Genomic DNA, 21,990 nt, shown 5'->3' on the forward strand with positions numbered 1-21,990 from the left:
AGGTAGGTTCGTTGGATAGCGATTTCACTCCGAACGAGTCAAAACACTAGCCATGAACAACGCTGTGACGGTGGGACAAGCAGAGTTTATACGGTTCGCATATCTGCAAACAAAACACGAGTCAAAATGTCCTTCACACCACAGTAGCTTCCTTAATTATAAGCACACCTAAACGCAAAACTTTTTCTCTGTTTGGCGTACTCGCTGGGCGCTAAAAGTGTCAGCGCTGGAGTAATGCTGCATTTCTACGTTATATAATAGCCTGAATTATGACATTTGTTTTTCATTTCGCTAATTTTGTGTTATCTTTAGTCAATTGTCAGCGAGTTTGCTTCACGCGTTGCCATTGTTTATGGCATTGAATTCGTGAGTTGATGATAAGCCAAATTCCAGGGCGGCAACCAGCATTACTGTTCTGGGGATGTTTAGAATGTGGTCATGATCAAATTTGTCAACAACGTTGACTGCATCAATGAAGAAATACCTCGCCACTAACATTGCCAAGCATGGAACACACGCCCTTAGCTTGCTTTTAATTATAATTCCATAGCTGTTCTAACAAAGGGACAGTTTTACTCTTTGAGTAGGGCAGGCTTACATTAAAAAGTTACAAATAATTCAGTTGAGTTCTGTTGGGTATTTTTATCCTTTTTCCCAGTATTTAGTGCATCGTCAGACGTTTGGCTTTCTCACTGGACGGAGCTTCCACAACAACAAAAGAAGGAAACCAAAAATGTGATCATCTATTCTGGTATTGTTGGAGGCTCTGCATTACTGGTGTTTGTCAGGGCATTTGCCGTCTTCCATGCTGCTCTTCGGTCATCAAAGATGTTGCACAAGAGGTATGCTAGTCCATCGTCAGGCTACTTCAGATCTTTTATCTTGGTTCGCTTGTGTTCATGTTACACCTTTATGAAAATTTCATTGCAAATTCAGGTATCTTGCCATCGACATTACGTTTGGGATCAATTGAATCCAGATTTGGCTAACAGCATTAAGCACGGGCTAGTCCCCAGCAACTGACAAAGAGGAAGACCAAGAAAAACATGGCTTACAAATATTAGCAGATTAGAGAGTAGGCAGGACTTTTTTAGGTTCGGCGGCAAGAATGCCTGATCGATGATCGAATTGGAGGGGGGCTAATTGGACCTGAAAAAGTGAACCTACGGGCCATATAGTGATGACGATGAAATCCAGATTCAAACTATTCACAACATCACCAACTGCACACTCTCGTTTGGATAAAATATAACACAAGTATCTCAGAAAGTCTTACGGAAGCTTACAAATTGTCATACATTTTATTGAAGTGTCAACGTATTATGCGCAGAGCGCTGATTGGGAACGCTCTCCAGATTGAATTTAATTTGGACATGTGTTTTGAGGAGAGGGAAAAACCGGATTACCCGGCCCAAAGAAAAAATTCTCGGAGTAAGGACGAGAGCCAAAAAACATGACAACCAAAGAATTACTGGGGTTTTTTAATGCACTCGGATTAGGGGTGGCATACAGTTTACACTGACTCAGAGGTATTTATTACGCCATACATACAACTCATATTTTCCTTTTCAATAGTAAACCAGAATAATAATACTAAGAGTTCCATCTTAGTCTTTCCGATTCTCCATCATTTCAACACGAAGAAAAGCACACGGGGTGAAAAATATATTGTAGGTCATTGTCATCCGATTGATGTAGCAAGTAAGTAACCTTTACTTAGTGATACTCACACTTTGATTAATTACAGAAGAAGTTGATCGGGTGAGTCTCACTGAGACATATTTTGGATACCCTGAAATCAGCGTACTTTAATATCGTGCACAAATTGCTCTCCAATAAATAATGTTGGAAAGATCGATACTTTTTCCTGCGATTGCTCATAGGTATTTTATGTGCTTGGCGATACGAACAACGAAGATTACCTACTCTCTTTATTTTACGAAGTTTTCTTATAACCTTTATCCCTCCCCCAAAACAAATCTTTCGCCCTCAATCTTTTTGTCACTCTCCATGGTCTTGTATCTTGCTTCTATTTCTTGAGCTAAATTAAGATCATCATTATTATAGGATGCTACATGCAGTACTCAGGGCTCCAGTGAGATTCTTCGACACCAGTCCCACCGGTCGCATCCTGAATCGCTTTTCCAGTGACGTCGATTGTATGGACGAAAGGCTGCCACGTGACCTTCTAGATGTTCTTCAAAGACTGATCTTCACTGTTATTGCGATTTTACTGGTCTCTTTGGTGAACTATTGGGTGGCCATTCCTGCTGTACCAGTGGTCGGTCTGATATTTCTGTTATGCCGTTATTATCTGCGTACATCAAGGGAAACTAAACGTCTCTCCATTATCACAGCCAGCCCAGTGTTCTCGCATTATGTGGAGACCATTCAAGGAATTGAAACCATACGTAGTTACAAAAAGGAAAAGGATTTCTTCACACAGTTATGCAGGTACGCAGTGGAACTGAAAGTCACAGCTTAAGAATTCCAACGCCGGTTTTCACTTGTAGCACAGTAAGCATAAACAAATTAAAATCACACCCACACTCTTTGTAAAAATAGCTATCTAACGAAACATTAGTGCATATCCATTAGCAGATCCAATTTATCGTCAATTCCATTGTGTTTAGCTTATGTCAACTCCATTTTCGCATATAAGAAAACAAACCAATCAAATACCCAATACCATACCGGTGATATAGTTTAATTTTCTCTGATTTGTTATAAAGACAAGAGACAGGAAAAACCTTTTCTATGCACTATTGCAATTTTATTAATTTGTTTCCCCAGGCATCAAGATCACAACACCAGACAGTGGTTAATATTCAACGCTACTCAAGTGTGGTTTGGACTTCGAGTCGATCTAATACTGGCTTTCTTCTCTGTAATTGTTATATTTGCTTCAATGTTACTACATAATAGTACAGGTAAGCCGAAATTGATTTCTTGTCAAATGCAAACGACGTTTTAAAAAGATCTTTAGAAATCTCTTAACTCAGCAAAAATACCTTTAGTAAGCAGTTTTATAGATCATCCCTTTCCTATTAAGAGATCAAAACTATGTTACCTGGCCAACGTATCTAGAAAGGTATTGCATTTGAGCATGGCCGGATGACAAAAATAAAGCAGAACTTGAAGGTTAAAATTAGCGTGCTAGTAATTGTGACTTTGATCAGCTGGTCGGGAAACATGGAACATGTGGAAGCATTTCTCCTTATCCAATAATGTAAAAGTGATCCTTACTTGTTGCAAGCTTGCGGCCCCGGTTTCTAAAGAGGATAGTTGATACGGCGGGCTGCATCCTCATCAACTATCACGCGCTAGAAATATAAAGTTTTAAATCCATTTATAAACCGCAATTTCAAACAATGAGTACTAGAAGCATTCTTCAATGGACTAAATCTGATACATACGTTTTCGAAACAAAGACAGTAGTAATGATCAAAGTCGCCACTTTCTTAATGCTTCTTACAATTCTTAGGTTCAACGGGCCTTTCCATAACGTACGCCATTCAGCTGGTTTCTAAATCGCTTCTTGCACTGATAGCATTCTCTCGGATGGAAAACTGGATGACTTCAACACAACGTGTTTTGAACTACACCGAAATAGAACCAGAACTTGGTTACGATCTACCGAATGATGCGCCAAAAAATTGGAACAAAACGGGACGACTACAGTTTCAGAATGTCTCCCTCTGTTACTACCCTGGGGGCCCAAACGCGCTTGATAATGTCTGTTGCTTAATAGAAGAAGGTGAAAAAGTTGCCATCGTTGGACGAACAGGAGCAGGCAAATCATCGCTAGTGGCTTCATTATTCAGGATGCCTGAACATAATGGGAAAATATTTCTAGGAGAAGTTTGTCTCAGCAAGCTTAACCTTCAGGAGGCACGAGGGGTTATGACTGCAATCCCACAAGATCCCATTTTTTTCACCAGCACACTGCGTAGCAATCTAGATCCGTTTCAAGAATATGACGACCAAGAGATCTGGGCTGCACTCGAGAAAGCACATATTAAGTCACTTCTCGAGAACACTCCTGACAAGTTACATTCTCACGTGACCGAACGAGGTAGCAACTTCAGCGTTGGGGAAAGACAGTTGTTGTGCCTGGCAAGGGCTATGCTGCAGAAAAAGAAAGTGATCGTTTTTGACGAGGCTACAGCGAACGTTGATTATGACACTGAAAGATTGTTGCATGACACCATCAAGGACCAACTCAAGGACTGTACCGTGTTGACTATCGCCCACCGTATGACTAATGTCATGCATTATGATAAGGTGCTTGTTCTAGACAATGGCCGTTTAATAGAGTTTGACAATCCAGGAATATTGGTTAAGCAAAAGGACAGTATTTTTGCAGAATTGGTTTCGTCTGCTCGCAAATGAATACTACTACTAGGAGCTGAATCTCAGACCATATTATTTTGTAAAGTCAGTTTTAAATCTTGCTGACTGGCGCGGGACAACTCCCTTACTTAACTCAATTAGCTGTAGAAGTTTATTTAAACTAAATTGTAACTTAGCAAATGAACTATCATTTAGTGGGCAGCCTTGTTTCCTGGATCCTTTCAGTATTTAAAACGACGACGTGTAGTAGACCACGACAAATATTAGACTGAAATTGAACGAAAACCTGGACCAGTTGTGCCAATCTTTGTCAGAGAAACCTAGGCTAAGTTCAGAAAATGTCAACGGATGGGGGGTCTAAAAACGGATGACAACACTTGAAATGACAGCAGAAGGCTGAATAAATTATTTGAGTACTTGGGCATTATACTGATTACCATAGCAACAGCTTAATAGAGCGCAGTATAACAGCTTTAGTCAAGTTAAGCATAAATTATGCATTTTGGTGGAGAAAGCTTCCCTAACATTTCTGCTTCATTCCGGAACACACAAAAACAGAATTAAGAAGTGCAGGGGGCAGCTAGCAAACGTTTGGTAGATTACATGCATAATTAACGAACGAAAAGGTAACTTACCCTCTAAATCTCAGTAGGCTTCCAAAATCAAAGCCACCGTTACGACCATCGTCTGCTTTGAGTAAAAAAAAAGACATTTGTCTCGGAGACTACTTTTAAATGTCCAGTTTCGGATTATGAATTGAATGGCCAAATTATGAAAGCCTTTGACGTTCAGCTCGTGATGGGAAAAGAGGCATCCTTATGTGTAAGAACCTTGCAAGTCTGCAAACAGTGTAGCGTCTTAATTTTTACGCTTCGATCCACACGAAAAACGATGCGACTCCACGAAGTGTTTTCGCTTAGAGTGGAACAAACAGTACTTTTTACAGAGAAGACAGCAAGAAAAATTCCTGCAATAGTGTATGATTGCGTCATACAAACTTAATTTCTATACACCATTGAATTTAGCTTTGGGTGCAAGATTGATACCTATTTAAAAGAAATCTTTGAAATATTTTTCTTTAGTGTCTATTGATAAATACTTTACAAAAATTTCGTCATTGTTAACTATTTGATTATAGCAGCACTAAAAGTATATAGTAACTTACCATCTATCTCTTTTGCTTCCAAGCCTCGATCACCTGTTTTGGCTGAATTAAATCGGAATTTGTGCAGTAACAACAAAAACAAAAAAGAATGTCTGTAACAAATGTCAGCTAAAACGACAAATAGCTCTAGAAACTTTAAAATGCAACTTTTAGCACTTCCTTCCTGTGCCGTGCGTTGATATAGCAACTATATAAAACGCTATTTGGGAATAATTCCACTGCCTGATTCTGACACTTCCTTCCTGCTCCCTCTATTTGGGAACTATTAACAAGCGATTTATATTTTTTTTAATTTCGGGATGAAACTTAGACGAGTCAAGTGCCTCGTCTTGCCTCATGCTTGTTACGGCCTTATGTTTTTAGCCTGGTGAATAAACGATACATGTATTTTTTTTTCAGTCAGTGACACTGGGCATACTCGGAAAAAGAAAACCCGAGTTCTTCCAACAGGCGTCGAACCTATTGACGCTCTACCACTGAGCTACAGGCCTAGACTCGTGGGAGCTAAGACCATCAGATTAAACTAGGTTCTGGCATACTACTAAGTAGGACTACTGTTGGTAGAAATAGGATTTTCGTTTTTCCGAGTATGCCTGTCACTAACTGTACATCTATCAACAGTTGTCATTCGCTGCATGCAAATTATTCTAACAAGTTGTCTGTTCTAAAACTAAGGCCTGGGGCAAACGTCGAATCTTAGTCGAACTTAATTCGTCGAACCTATTAATTTTGAAATAGGTGCATGAATGGTGCGACGTTTGCCGCAATTAAGTTCGACTCAAATTAATTGGTTCGACTCCAGCATAAGTTCGACTTGCCAAGTCGGACAATGCGACAGTGGTTCGGCGTTACAGCAAACGCCGTTCTAAACATGCGCTGAACTCAATTCATAAATCATGCAAATTACAAAATAATTGATTCAAATGTGATGGACTGCGCAAAAGTCACAAAAATACCGACTCCCCCATCTGCCAAACGCTATTTCCCCCCTGACGAGCATGCGCTGTACAAAGACAATTTCGCGACCAGAAATGGCGAGCTATCGAAAGTCATTGCTGATATCGCACAGCGTGATGGAAATGTGTTTTTCGTGTTTCATGAACACTAAATATAAATGATTGAAATGCGAATTGCCTATTTGCAATAAAGGCTCAGTGTTTGAGTCTTCTCTTTCTAATTTTCGCAATTAATTGCCAAAGAAAAGCCCGACGAACACTGTATTTCGGCATTTCGCTAGCAAGTCCTAGCAGTAATTAGCTATAGCCGCGCATCGAGTGAACAGGGACCTTACGAATGCATGACGGTGACGCCAACGCAAACGTCATTTGAAAGTATAACTTTATATCATTTGTGCTACTTCGCGATTATTTTAACTCATTCAACTTGTATACAACAACGACAAACTACCCAGGAACTAAATTGGTAGGAGTACCGTTCAAGTTAAGGAAGAGAATGAAAAATTCACTCCCGTGGGTTCACGTTCTCCACAAAACCTTGAATTTGGTCATTTCACGTTGTTGTTTTGCAGAGGACGTCAAAGAAATGACCAAAATTTAAAACGCACGTGCAGAGCGATTGTTTTTGTTAAGCTTTTTGTGTTGTGGCGTTGTCGTCGCCGTCGCCGTGGTGTTTTCGTAAGTTCCCTCATAGCACGGGGACACATGCTTATTCATGTGTTTCACGAAGTGCAACTTGTCAATTAGGGTCTACGCAGGTTCGACGTTTGCTACCACACTGGAATTAAGTCGACTCTTTGTCGAACCTATTTTTAATAAATTCGACGCGACTTAGATTCGACGTTTGCCCTAGGCCTAAAACAGTAACTTATGACGATAGAGATTGAGGAAAGAAACTTCAAGTTCACGACCGAGGGTCTTACGCAAATTGAAAACACAATCTATGCCATCGCGATCTGTTAAAATGAGTACCTGGAAAAAAGCACTATCAACGTTCCATTAAAAAAATAAGGAGGTATGAGATGCTCATTATTGAATCTCTTGACGAAACTAAACTGATTCAATTCAAAATAAAAGCTAAGCAGATCATAATTATACACGTGTATTTCTTGTTTTATTGAGTCGATAACACTTACCCCATGAATATTCAATCCTCAACCCAAATTAGTCACAATGAATAAAATGAGCAACATGAAGTAATTAAGACGAGCTGTTTCGAATAATCACGCCCATTTTATAAAAACAATAGTCATCAAACCTTTTCTTTTTTGGACAGACACTACAGAACGTTTCACTATCGATTCCGTTGATAAGTCATTGCACATTTAGAGAACTTGCACGTTTTGATTTGCTCACAACAAAGAATTGAAAATGGTTTGGTGTAGAAGTGGTTTGTTAGCCAACGCAATAGCGAGTTCATCGTCAGTACTGCCATCCTTTTTTTCCTTTGCTTACTCTTATGGGCAGGGGACATTCTCTCACCCCTCAAGTTGTCTTCACCATCGTGACTCAATAAGTATAAAAGCAAAGGCGGAGAGGTGTTTCAGATCGGTTTCATTTACTCATCATTCAGATTCTGTTTTATGAATTTTCTCAGTAAGCATCCTAGTAAGAAGAAACACTTTAAATAGTTATCATTTTGTCCATCAGCATTTTGCTTTGGAAATAAACTTCTGTTTGGAGTCTTCAGAGTTGGAACATATTTAACATATTGAGAAATCCGTATTTCTACTCAGTTTGCTCAAATGTGATCAATGTTCCATAATGTCAAAAACGTCGATGCTTTTTCTTTACGCGTTTTGACGTTTTCGGTGCTTGAAAACCGTAACAACATATATTTACTAGTGCATTCCTTCCACGAAGTTCTCTTCATATGCTTCTTATCCCTCCCACTAACAACTAATAATGCTGTCGTCTTGTCCTGGATGAATGGATCGTCAACCAATCTAACTCCAGTTGATAATATCCAGAAAGAAGAAGGTACTGAAGAGTATTGTCACTGGCGAAACCAGTACCAGCGCAGAGCTAGCCATTCTCAGTCGGTTCCTCAGGTGGCAGGTAGGTGCAGCCAATGCCCAGAAGATCTTCTCGTCATGCTCCCTCAATTAGTGTATGACGCGCCAGGTCACTCGTACTACTGCTTCCAAGTCTCCCCATGTACTATTCATTCCACTGAGCCACTAACATGAACACCCTGGACAGAAGCTTCATCTATACTGGTTTCACTGAGGTGTAGCACAACTTACTGGAAGCCAGTCGTTCAAGACTCCGGTTGTGACGTCATGCTAGTCACGTGACCTCTTGGCCATGTGCTTGCTTTGTTTTAATAAAGCATGGAGTTGTTGTTTTAGTTATGACTGTTGGTCGTCTATTTCTCACTCGTTTGCGCTCCTAAAATAGCGTAACGTTACATGGTGTCAGACGTGGTAGTCGTCGTGTTGTAGAAAGCCGCTGTAGAGTGAATTCAAGCTTTCAAAGTCTCCATTGAGTGAAGATTGTGCTTCAACGCGCCGCCATTTTGAATCCACGGACATGCCGGACGAAGCAGATGCTCCTCCCGTTATTAGCCCGCCGCAATCAAGGTTTATTGCCATCGTATCACTTCCCCAGAAATTCGACACTAAAGGAAACCTGGCTGCCAATTGGAAAAAGTGGATACAGGTTTGGAAAGCGTATGAAATTGTCACTGGCTTGGACAAACAACCTTCAACGCTTCGTGTCGCCACGTTTATCACGTGTATCGGTCCAGATGCGCTGGAAATACACACTGGTTTGCCGTTCTCGTCGGACGCTGAGAGGGAAAGCATGGATAAAGTGCTCGAGTTGTGGCAGAACTACTGCATAGGACGAGCAAATGTGATTTATGAAAGATACAAGTTCAATAATCGTTCACAACAAGCAGATGAGTCGATTGATGCATACACAACAGCACTTCGCACACTTGCCGAAACCTGCGAATTTGGTTCGTTAAAAGATGATTTAATCCGAGATCGTTTAGTCTGTGGTATCAGGGACAATGGTCAGAGGAAAAAGCTTCTCCAGGAACCGAAATTAACTCTGGAAAAATGCCTTGATAGCTGCCGAGCAGCCGAAGCGACTAAATTGCACGTCCAAGATATGTCAAGTCAGGGCAAGGAATAAAGTGAAGTCAACGCGCTCAAATCATCTCGTCCAAAGTCACACACCAGTATGATCGACGACTGTACTTTTTTTGGCAAGTCTCACGAAAGAAATAGAGAAAAATGTCCTGCTTTTGGTCAAATCTGCAAGAAGTGCAAGAAAGAGAATCACGTAGCGAGCAAGTGTCATCTTCATGGAAAGAAGAGTGTCTCTGAGGAAAAGAAGCCAAAGGCTACGAAACCTAGCTCCAAGAAAAGCAATTGGAAGAACGTAAATGCTCTTGAAGCCGTCACTTCGTCAGAGGAAGAACTTTTGGCTGTAGACCTCTCCACAGAAGATGTTAATGTGAATACTGCTGAAGTGGTTGATGTCAGTGATTTCATGTTAGTCCATCATCACTATATCCAGCTCTTGAGCAACAATGAAGTCTTCACTGTCTCACCAAGTAGTTCTCTTACTAAGGAGCAAGTGTTAACCGACTTTGGAGACATCTTCAAGGGACTTGGAAAAATGGACGGAAAGTTACACTTAGAAGTAAATGAATCTGTCACACCAGTTATAATGCCTCCCCGCAGAGTACCTGTCGCGTTGAAAGGAAAGTTCAAAGAAGAAATTGACCGTCTTGTCAGTGTTGGTGTCTTAGAGAAAGTAGAACAGCCAACTAAGTGGGTGTCCAGTGCAGTGGTCACAGCAAAAGCGAATGGGAAAGTCAGAGTTTGCATCGACCCCAGACCCCTGAATGAGGCACTCAGTCGAAGCCAATATTCTTTGCCTGTCATTGATGACATTCTTCCTGAACTTTGGAAAGCACGAGTCTTTTCCAAAGCAGATCTGAAAGATGGCTTTCTCCAGATCGAATTAGATGATCAGTCGAGCCGCCTAACTACATTTCGGACACCATGGGGCAGACATCGGTGGTTAAGGATGCCGTATGGAATTAGCCCAGCACCTGAATACTTTCAGCGAAAGCTAGATCAAAACCTGCAAGGATTACCTGGAGTCTACAGAATAGCAGACGATTTGCTGATTACAGGTCAAGGTGACACCAAGGAAGAAGCAAACAAGGATCATGATGCAAACCTTGTACGCCTACTACAAAGATGCAGAGACAGGAACATCAAATTAAACAAAGCCAAGTTCGACTTCAAATGCAGCCAAGTACCATTCATTAGACATCTGTTAAGCAATGAAGGAGTCAAACCCGAACCCAAGACGATTGAGGCCATTGTGAAAATGGAAGCCCCCGCTGATGTCCAGGGTGTACAGCGTCTCATTGGCATGGTTAAGTACCTTTCGAAGTTTCTCAGTAACCTGTCAGCGTTATGTGAGCCTCTCCGCAAACTAACACACAAGGACGTTGAGTGGCAGTGGACACAGGAACAAGAGGATGCCTTCCAGTCTCTAAAAACTGCTGTTACACAAGCCCCAGTCCTTAAGTATTTCAGTCCACAAGCTCAAACTGAAGGACAAGGTGATGCATCTCAAAATGGCCTTGGATTTGTTCTAATGCAAGAGGGTCAGCCGGTCACATATGCAAGTCGTGCACTCACCCCAGCGGAGCAGAGATATTCTCAGATCCAGAAAGAACTTCTGGCTCAAGTCTTCGGGCTAGAACACAATCATCATTACACGTTTGGAAGACGAGTGATTTTGTGAACCGACCACAAACCTCTGGTATCAATTTACAAGAAACGCCTTGTTTCAGCACCAAAGCGTCTACAGCGACTGCTGCTTCGACTCCAGCAGCATGATGTTGACTTGAAGTACAAACCTGGTTCTGAGATGTACTTGGCTGATACCTTATCAAGAGCTTCTTCAAAGAACATAACTCAGTCTAAAGTACAGGAGAGGAGGAAACGGAGTCCATTCATGCAGCTAATTTTCTCTCTATCTCCGAGCCTCAGCTAACAGAAATTCAAGCAGAAACAGCTCAAGATGACACTCTCCAACAGTTGAAGAAGACCGTCATCAGTGGATGGGCAGAAACGAAGAGGGAAGTCCCTGTGTTTCTCCACCCGTACTTCCTAGTTAGAGATGAGTTATCAGCACAAGATGGTCTAATCTTCAAAGGACAGCGTTGTGTCATCCCCTTGAGTCTACGTGCAAGAATTAAAGAGAAGTTGCATGGAGCTCACACAGGAATTCAGATTTGCCTTCGCAAGGCTAGAGAAACTGTGTATTGGCCAGGAATGAACTCAGAACTAACTGATTACATTTCAAAGTGCGATATCTGCTCTTGTTATCAGTCAAGCCAACCAAAAGAGCCTCTCATCTGTCACGAAATTGCTGATCGCCCTTGGCAGAAGGTTGGAGTAGATGTTTTCACACTAGATGATACAGACTATCTCTGTGTGGTTGACCACTACTCAAGTTACTTTGAAGTGGACAGACTAGAGAGCAAGGCTGAAGCAAACATAGCCAAGAAACTCCGCAAGCAGTTTTCAGTCCATGGAATTCCAAATCAGCTAATCAGTGACAACATGCCATTCAACTCTCAGGAATTCAAAGACTTTGCGGCCAGCTACGAGTTCGAAGTCATCACAAGTTCGCCTGGCTGTCCCCAGAGCAATGGCAAAGTCAAAAACACCATCAAGACGGCGAAAAACATCATGAAGAAAGCCAAGCAAGCCGGCACAGATGTTTACTTGTCCCTGTTGGATTGGAGAAATACTCCTACTGAAGGAATGTCAAGCTCTCCCGCCCAGAGGATGTTCGGTCGCAGAACAAGAACACTGCTTCCCACCAGCAGTTCTTTGCTAAAGCCAAAGGTCCAAGAGGATGTGAAGGGGAAACTGATCAAGCAGAAGTCCAAACAAACCAAGCACTACAACCGGACCAGCAAAGAACTTCCACTTTTACAGTCAGGAGAGATTGTGCGAGTCGCCCCTAAACAAGGTGACAGAACGGAAGTGGTTCAAAGCGCGTGTTGAAGAACAAGTTGACATTCGGTCGTACGAGGTCCGGACTGAAGATGGCAAACTGTACAGAAGAGATCGTCGACATCTTCGCCAGTCCAAGGAACCATTTGGCCAGTCGGCTGAAACCAGACCTGTCGTGCAACCTCAACAAAACCAGACGGGCACATCACCCACAACAGCTGAACCAACCACACCCAAAGCCACAGGTCAACCAGTCCAAAACACCCCTGTTGATCTACCCAAGCAAGCAGAGCCGGTGACAGTGTCCCCAAGCCAGGAGCCACCTCCCACAACAAAGCCAACCACAGTTGTGACAAGGAGTAGACGAGTCTCAAGGGCACCACAGTACTTACAGGACTTTGTTTCAGTCAAATAAGGACTTTAGAACACTACTCTTGACCAAGTTCTTTATTATTATCACACGAAGTTAAAGTTGAAGTTAAGAGACCGTTATTTGTTATTTCAGTAAATTCTTTATTAGAGTTCAGAGACACTGACATTATTCGTTTCAGTCCGTTATAACAACCTCATTTGCGAGTACTGCGTTTAGTGTACAACTTTCTTATTTTTTTCGAAAAAAGGAAAGATGTGACGTCATGCTAGTCACGTGACCTCTTTCTCATGTGCTTGCTTTATTTTAATAAAGCATGGAGTTGTTGTTTTAGTTATGACTGTTGGTCGTCTATTTCTCACTCGTTTGCGCTCCTAGAATAGCGTAACGTTACACCGGTAGTCAGGGCTTTGATTAAACGTCGAGTCCACAAATATTTATTGTACTCCTGAACTGAAAGAATGTTAAAACTATTGTTTCTTTATACCATATTTGTACTAATTGAGCTGAGCCGCAGTGAACCATTGAATGGCCTTCTGGAGCCTTCTCTCTCCAGCTGGCTATTGTTTACCAGTCCACATATTAAATAAAATATACTATCAATACTATCACTGTACAGAATGCTTCATGCAATGCTCAGGGTTCCAGTGCAATTTTTTCGATACCAGTCCAGCAAGTCGCATCCTGAATAGTTTCTCCAGTGACATCGATTACATGGACGAACGACTTCCAGTTGACCTTCATGATGTCCTTCAAGGACTGACCTTTACTGTCATTGCGATTATTCTAGAGGTCTCTTAGCTTTGGTGAACGATTGGGTAGCCCGATTCCATTTGTGCCGACGTTTTCTCCGATTTGTTTGTTTTGTCGTTATTACCTTGGCACATTCATGCAAACCAAACGCGTTCTCACTTATTACAGCTACTCCAGTATTCTCTCATTGTTTGGAGACCATTCAGGGGATTGAAACCATTCGTAAGTTTATTAAAAAGAAGATGGATTTCATCAGACAATTGTGCAGGTTTGCAGTGGAGTTAAAATTCACAGCTTACAACATTTAGGGCTGACTTTATCAGCGACATAAGCATTACCAAAGGTAAAAGCACAGTTGAAGAGAGCTCAACTATCGACACATCACGGTATACACATGAGCGGATGGAGTTTATCTTGGGTCAAATCAATCATGTTCTCACTAAAGCATAGGCATGAGAAAAATGTTAAGAAGAAGACAAATGTTTGTTTGCGTCTCGTTGCTTATGATCATGAGCTTGCGCTTACATTAATGGAGTTGAGTCTGGCAACCGCCGACCACTTAGCTCAGTTGGTAGAGTACCAGATTACCGGGAGGTCGTGGGTTCAAACCCCGGCCGGACCAACACACAGGGTCTTTAAGTAACTGAGGAGAGAGTGCTGCCTTTGTAATGACATCTGCAAATGGTTAAACTTTCTAGTCTTCTCGGATAAGGACGATAAACCGTAGGCCTAGTCTCACAACCCTTGTTCGTAAATAACTCTGTGGGACGTTAAAGAACCCACTCACTGTTCGCAAAGAGTGGGAACGTAGTTTTCGGTGTTGTGGTCTGGTCTTTGTGTGTATATTCTCATGGTTGGGTGGGTAGATGCTCGGAGATATTAGCTGCACAAGCTACTCTAAGATCCGAGGGTAAATAAAGATATGATGATGATGATGATGTTGATGGTGGTAGTGGTGATGGCAGAATTGAATAGATCGTTCGCGATTCGACGGCGGTGGCAGAACTTAAAAAACAGAGGCCTGGCTTTTTCAAAATTGTTGGTTTGTAGTGTGCATGTCTGTGACGTCACCTAGCCCTTACAACTGATAAAATGTCTCGTATATATTGTGGTTATTCTCATACCACTAAAGTCCAGGACCAGGCTCATGTCGCTAGTGCAAACTGCCTTAAATGCTTTGTTAATTGCGTCAACTAATATTCCAAATTGTAATTTACAACTAAGAAAAGGAAATCAAGAAAAGAAGAAACAAGTTTACAGCGACGAAAAAACAATGACAGATGTATTTTATTTTTTTCAGACAGTGACACCGTCATTTGTGAAAATCAGACCAATCATATTCAGCCATGCATAAACTAGTCACTACCAATAAAATATCGCGGATCTGTCAGATCTCAACATTCAACGGAATGGAGGCAAAGGCAAATAACATTGCAAGGTAACAAGGTAAAAGTGGTAACATATATACACCCAAAAATCTCAAAATGTTTCGGTATCGGGCAGTGGTAATCCAGGAAGTGGTCAAAACTACTGTACTCGAAGAGGACCCACCAAACCCCAAAAGAGATAGTGGCCTCTGCCTGCACCCCCCCCCCCCCTCCCCTTCCTCAACCTCAAAAGATGGCGTCTTTATTGCATAGCCACCCCCTATCCAGCAGTAAAAAATGACAGTGGGATTCAAACCTCACTTTTCTTGTTTATCTAGCAATGCTGACTCTTACTGGCTGAATATTTCCGTGGCAACTCAAATTTTAAAGCCAATAAAATTCGGTTTGTCGGAAATGTTCACGAGATAGGTGGTGTCTTCGATAAGCCCCCTACCCAGGGGGTAGTTATGACCAGTTCCCTAAGATCATTCGTAATCATAAAGTTGAGTACTCTCTGCGTCCTATCACTATCCAATTCTCATTTCTTTACATTAAAACAAAAATGGGTTCGTCATAACATCGCTATGCTAATCAGAGAATAAGAGAGATCCAATCCAATTAACAAAGCTTCGGTATACATCTGCTATTACATGGTCTCATACAGAGTTCCCCTGATCATGTTTATGAGCAACCTTGTATTCTGATTGGAATCCTAATAATTGGCAATCAGTTCACAATTATCGTAAAAGTCTAGACGTCACACCAAATACATGAAAATGAGGAAATAACTACAGGAAATCCAAGAAGAGTGTGCAGGATGTTTGTCACATGAATCTAGTTCAGTAGCGTAGCACCAAGTCTCCTGTAGCTCAGTGGTAGAGCATCCGAACTAGTAATCGTAAGGTGATAGGTTCGATTCGTGTTTGGAGAACACGGACGTCTTTTCGCCGTATGCCGGCTTGTCTCAACGGCTGATTAAAAAAAACCTTTCTCAAACATAGATAGTTTACAAGATAATCCAATTATTATGTGTAGGGATCGATGTCATGAGTGAGCTGCCCATTGTACTATGGTGCAGGTGTCTTTAAACAAAGAGAATGCAAAGTAGTTTCCATTTGATAAATATTGTATTAGGAGCTCGTAAAAGAAATTTGACATCTCAGTGGTTGTTCTATATAACAATGATTAAAATGATTAACCGTCATATGAATTGCTGAAAATGAAGGCAAGACAAAGGAAATAAAGGAAAAGCGAATTTCCTTTTCCAAGAAACAAACTTCTACGCTTTGCGTTTACTGACTTTGAAATGTGACCGTCTTAAGTAAATATGCACACGGGGTTCATTGAAGTGTATGTAATCTGTATGTGATCTCTATGTATAATAAATTATTTCGGTAAACACCGGGATGAAGCATCTAAAGGTACTAAATATTAATTCAAGATCATTCTAGGTATACGGTGTTTTTGATCAAAGATGCGATTAATTAAAATCTTGCACGCAATTAATGCACAAGTCTCATTGATATAATTATATTTTCATTATTAGTATTTTCATTTAAAAGTGTACTGCAAGGTCAACATTTGCGTATTTGCCTTTCAAGTTAGTTGTTTGGCAAAATAATATAGCTAAACAGGATGAATCCACGACTACTTGTGTCAAGAAGCAATGTTCTCAGTAATTTCTCGCTTAATTTTGTAGCTGCTCAGAATGAAATGAATATATCTCGGTTTCCCTAGCATCGTACGTTTTTAAGACAACTTTGCGATAAGCAAGCACACTGAGGAGGCGTTGACCGTTTCCATAGTGTGAACAACTAGATACTGGTGTGCACGTCATCTCCTTCAGGAAATGAGCCATCTTGTTTTTCTAAGTCGCAATTCCGTTTTCTTTGACCAAAACAACATTACTGCCTTCATGAAACCCGCTATTGGCTTAACGCAATGTCGAATTTTTTGGGGGTAAAATGAAATAATTATCGTTGGCATTGACCCAAAGCATAACTTGCTTGATCGGGCACCAAAAAAACTGTAATAATTGTTGGTCGTCCAAAATTAAATTCACCTTTACAAAACTCCAGAGGACCCCCTGATAAGATGGGCGTCAATAAAGAATGAGCTACTCATTAAGAAGTCATTTTTTTTTTCAAAAAAGGAAGAAATTGACTTGCAAACACTTGAAAGCGCTGGAAATATTTAAACCAGAAATGTAAATGAATACGAACTCCGCTTCCGTCGAGTTATTTAGACAGTCATTTTTGGGGAGCCATTTCTTTGTTCACCAAGTGTTTTATCACAAGAAAGAGAATCTAATTCATTTCATTTGTGGTCAAAACAACCCAAGGTAATTTAAAACCGTCCACTTGTATTGTAATTTTATTTTTTCATAAAACGTGGCCATTGCCCTATTACTGATAAACAGCATACTCGGCAAAAGCATTGCCGGGCCGGTTCGCTGGTCACTACTTTTTACTGAGTTTAACACTTGAATGTGCGACGAACATGGTACAATGGAAAGAAACAGTATACATAACTCTTGGATGGATCTTAACCTCATCTGCGATCGTAGGAAACCTTCTTGTGATATGTCTCATCGCCATTAGGCAAAGACTTCAATCCACAGCGAACTGGTTCGTCTTGTCCCTGGCCGTGGCCGATCTCCTTGTGGGGGCTTCATTTTTCCCTTACTACAGGACCTGCAAAGATAAATTCTGCTACCAAAGGCATATCCATTGGCTTTGTGTTGATCTTTTTCTCTGTGCGTCGGTGACAAACCTTTGCCTTATGACCATCGATCGTTACATGGCGATTGTGAAGCCTTTGAAGTACCTGCTGGTCGTAACTACAAGAAGAGCTCTGTTTGCCATATTTGCAGCCTGGTTTATTCCACTCGCCACGGCGCTTTTACCGTTGTCATGGACGTACTTGGATTCGTCTTCGGCAAGTAGAGCAACCGCTTGGGAAATTTTCATCATCGGGACATTGATTGTATATGGAATCATTCCTTGCGTCCTACTCCCATTGGCAGTTGTTCGCATTCTGCTTATAGTTCGAAGATGCCGTCTTCAACGCTCTGTGGTCATGGCCCAACTTGATTTCAACTATTCGGAGTCCAGAAGCGAAAGGCAACTGTATCCAGATAGGGAAATATCCTCGGCAAGGCTCATTGTTGCAGTCGTTATTTTGTTCTTGACTTGCTACGTGTTTGGTGTGTGTGTCAGGGTGGTGTCAGTGTTCGGTCGACATCAGCCGCCTGATTTCGTGTCCGTGATTTCATTCATTCTCATTTTAACAAACTCTGCAGCAAATCCCGTAGTTTACGGACTGCTCAAAAGGGATTTGAGGAGAGAATTGATAAAGACTTTGAAAATAAATAATTCATCGAGCGAATTAGCTTTTGATGAGCTCTAGTAAACACCGTGGGATTGACCTGACATGATATTTTAGCGAGACCTTAATAATTAAAACGCTTTTTACTCTTGGCAAGGTTTGCCATATCGCCAAAGAGTCACCTTATTTAGAAGAAAACATTTAGCTTGGGCTGCCTTTTACAAAAGACAGCATCTGTTACATTTTCAAGTGCGGCGCCATAAAAACAAGACAGCAGAATCGATACACGAATATACACCATCTTTATAGGCGATGAATGCTAACAGCATGAAGCCCTTTTCGTTTTAAATGGTATTGATATAATACGGAACTAATGTGAGGCCCGTACCGGGAAAAAAATCCCGTTTTATAGTAAATTTCATTGTAAGTTTACTGTTGATTGTAATTTTAGCTTTTTAGCCTTTTTATTCCGTTTTTAATCTTGTCATGCGCATTTGAACATTTCATGAAATTTGCGCATTCGAAATGTTATTATTATTATTATTATTATTATTATTATTATTATTATTATTATTATTATTATTATTGTGCGAGTCGATGGTAGGGTCCCTAAACGTAGAAAAAAGGAACAAAAAAGTTGAGACATTTTCCGAACACAAATCAAACAAGTTTATATTTGTATGGCTCTCCTACCAATTTTCCGATAACATAGCGTATAGCATACTACCAAACGAGCGCACGAACAAATCATACGCCACACAAGGAAAACCACTACATTGTAAACTGTTAGCCTTCGACCTTCTTCTTCAAAAGATACAAAGATGTGAAATCAAGACCCAATCAAACCCCTCCTTTTCATTAATTATGACGACTGACTCAGCTGCATAATAGAAAGCGTATTACAAAATGATTAAAACAAAATAGTAAAAAAAATATCTCTAACAGACACCGTCGTACATTAAAATGTAGCTAATCCCTCAGAGTTGTAACGTCGACCATGGAAAGAGTTCTAAGGTTATGGAATGATAAACTGTTGCATTAAGGAAATCTATAACATAAAAGTATAAATTTAATAATTTGGTTTCAGGCCTCAGTTACCCGTAATACTTGACAATTAGTAAAAAAGAACTGCGTTTTATTACGCGGGATAACCTGAGGGCAGCCCGTGTCTAAAATTCGGTGGCGTTCCGTCGTCATCATAGGCGCAAATGTGTATCTTTCAATTATTAACTCGTTTTATATGTATCAAATTCAGCTTTCTCCTAGAGGGGATATTTTTTACTCTTACTGTCCTCATTGTCTTAAGAAAAACGATCCAATCAGAATGCAATATCTTAGTGTATGTCAGTAGGGAGCGGACGGGAGTAAATTACTATTGTGACGTCAGGTCCTCGTGATCTCTCAGTGGAACTGAAAAGGCTTCTTTAGTGACTTGGCCATATTGTTTTAATGTTTCAGATTCAAATGCGCCGTTTACAGAAAAAAAATTAACCTTTTGAAACAGTAAATCGAAAGGATAAGTTCTAAGAAGTACTCGACGGTTTAAATGATGAAAAATGGACAGCTCGCAGCGAAGAAATTTGGTATTGACTGGCCAGATTGTGTTTTGCAATTTGAAGAGGAAAGGTAAAGCTTAAGCTTAAAACATTACCTGGGTTGAAGGCTTTGTCGAACTGATGCCCAAACGTTACTAGAAATCCACTTCATAAAAAAATTAAAGGTTTGATTTTCAATTTCTACTTAAAGTTTTCGTGCTTATTTAGGAAAGCTTTTTGTCTGTCCTTAATTACTATAACATTGTCTCCGGTCTCAGATATGAAATCTGCCCCGGGTCATGACGTTTTCCGAAAGCAATTTCCGGTATGATCTCGAATAGATAAATAGGAAATATAAATAGCCCTGAATAGCGCTTGAATCAGATATGTATCTGCCCCTGTCATGACGTTTTTAGAAAGATATTTCCGGTATTATCTCGAGTACCGTAACGCAATATTTCAATTGCGAAGGGAGGATAGCTTTAAAAATCTGCGAAGCGTACATTGCAATATAAATCAGGCACAGCATCACGCGTAAATGCCAGTATAGGCATCTTGTTGGGAGATGTTTTCGATATTGGAGAAAAGAACATCTCAGATTCTTGTAGATTTGTTTATCACATTTGTCAAAGTCGGTCACTGGGATTAGGAGGTATGATACTTCTCCTGAACATCCAAAGCTCCGCCCACTAATTGTCCAGCGGTATAGTAGGTGACACTGAGTTTGACGTTCAAATGTCTCCGTGGTAACGCGACCGAAAGTCGTAGTTTCCAGTGCTTTTCTCCTACTTTGTAGAGTCTAATCTTTTTAACTGAGCTTTATTGCTGATTCAGTGTAATTTCTTTTGTCCTAAAAAAGTCCTACGAATACAATTAGGTACCTATCATCAGCCAGTCCCTGAGGGGGGACCCAGGGCTAGGAAGGCGACTTTGTAAACTTCCCTCGCGAAAGTGCCTATTTCCTCCTCTTGGAAGGGGACATAGAATAATCAAAGTCACGAAATTGCTTTAATACATTGCGAGAACTGTGGTACTGAACAATACACCACGTCTCACATAAATCACATTGGATCATTGGATGGATTTGTAACACAATGCCTGAATTGACAGAGCCACAAATTGTCGAGCTCTTCAGAACAAGCGGAAAAAGATGAGATCAGGGGTCCGTTTCTTGAATGTCCCAAGAACTTACCGGGTCCGAAAAGTGTCTTGGGTGATTTACGTCTCTCAACAGAAGTCAATATTTATTAGCTTTGAATGCTAAATTTTAAGATCTTTATAATTCTACGAAAACACTGACCAAGGACCCTGCCTGTAATCGGTGAAAAAGGATTTTAAAATATACTTATCGGGGTCCGGTAAGTTATCGGAAATTTAGAGAAAAGGGTCCCTGCAGGAAAGTTCACGTACACTGGTCCGTTTGCTCTTCATTTACAACGACCACAACATAGCTTCTTGTTTTACAAAGGCCTCTACTTCCCACCGCGGGGTAAAGCTCAGGAATAAACCTCCCTTATTTCCCCTGCTTTGGCGGGCAAATCATCTTCCTATAGGTCCCCACAAAAAGGTCTTCCTCCCCCGGGGGATAGCCGATGATATGAGCACTACTACTTACAAATACTATTAAAACTGACTTCTAGAAAGCTTTTAAAAGCATAACTACTGATTAAGGTGGCCGAACACAGTTTTCCAGTATACAGGTGTTGGTAAACATTATTTGAAAACTACGTAGTTCTGAGTACTCGAAATTAGCCAGGTGCAAGATTAACTAAGAAGGGATAAATTTTGATCGTTCTTGCTGAGCAAGGTGCCGTTGCCATGGCAACGCAGCAAGCTATTAACCGTCCACAAATAACGGTTTTCCTCAATTTTTAGAAAATGCGCTCGTTAGATTTTTTCCATTTTTTGTATCCAGAAAAACTCATAAAATACTGACATAGAGACGCTGCTTTCATGTCATTTTAACAGAGAGATCTCCCGTAAATGTTGTTTTTGCACTTTAATGATTTTTAGAAATACCCTTTGTTAAATTTTGGTTTTTGTTTGTAGGCGAATTACGCCTTTAGGGAAGTACTGTTGTGTCAAATTTTACAAAATTCTAACGAGCGGTTCCTTAGAAAAAGGTTCATTAGGTTTAAAACAACCAGTTACAATTTTTTGGTCAA

At 40.7% G+C, this 21,990-nt stretch overlaps 2 protein-coding genes across 3 annotated transcripts in view; both read left to right on the forward strand.

The window, feature by feature from the left end:
• Positions 1–5,066, forward strand: part of LOC146470185 (ATP-binding cassette sub-family C member 4-like) — a 16,186-nt gene extending 11,120 nt beyond the window's left edge. Inside the window, exons 5-9 of the mRNA XM_085121977.1 lie at positions 1–2; positions 659–842; positions 2,068–2,454; positions 2,794–2,930; positions 3,485–5,066. The exon at positions 1–2 is cut by the window's left edge and continues 1,224 nt beyond it. Of these exons, the coding sequence (XP_084978103.1) occupies positions 1–2; positions 659–842; positions 2,068–2,454; positions 2,794–2,930; positions 3,485–4,392 (1,618 nt within the window). The 3' untranslated portion in view covers positions 4,393–5,066. The remainder of the gene's footprint in view (positions 3–658; positions 843–2,067; positions 2,455–2,793; positions 2,931–3,484) is intronic.
• A 10,469-nt stretch (positions 5,067–15,535) lies between these two features.
• Positions 15,536–21,990, forward strand: part of LOC146470186 (adenosine receptor A2b-like) — a 117,170-nt gene continuing 110,715 nt past the window's right edge. Inside the window, exons 1-2 of one of the 2 annotated variants that reach the window (XM_085122308.1) lie at positions 15,536–19,304; positions 20,297–21,948. In XM_085122308.1, coding sequence (XP_084978434.1) covers positions 17,463–18,371 — 909 coding nt within the window. In that variant the 5' untranslated portion in view covers positions 15,536–17,462 and the 3' untranslated portion in view covers positions 18,372–19,304; positions 20,297–21,948. Of the gene's footprint in view, positions 21,949–21,990 lie in introns of both variants that reach the window. The other variant, XM_085122307.1, reaches the window with a different exon arrangement.

This window comes from Pavona decussata, unplaced genomic scaffold (assembly GCF_977016875.1).
Source record: "Pavona decussata unplaced genomic scaffold, jaPavDecu1.1 SCAFFOLD_114, whole genome shotgun sequence".
NCBI lineage: Eukaryota > Metazoa > Cnidaria > Anthozoa > Scleractinia > Agariciidae > Pavona > Pavona decussata.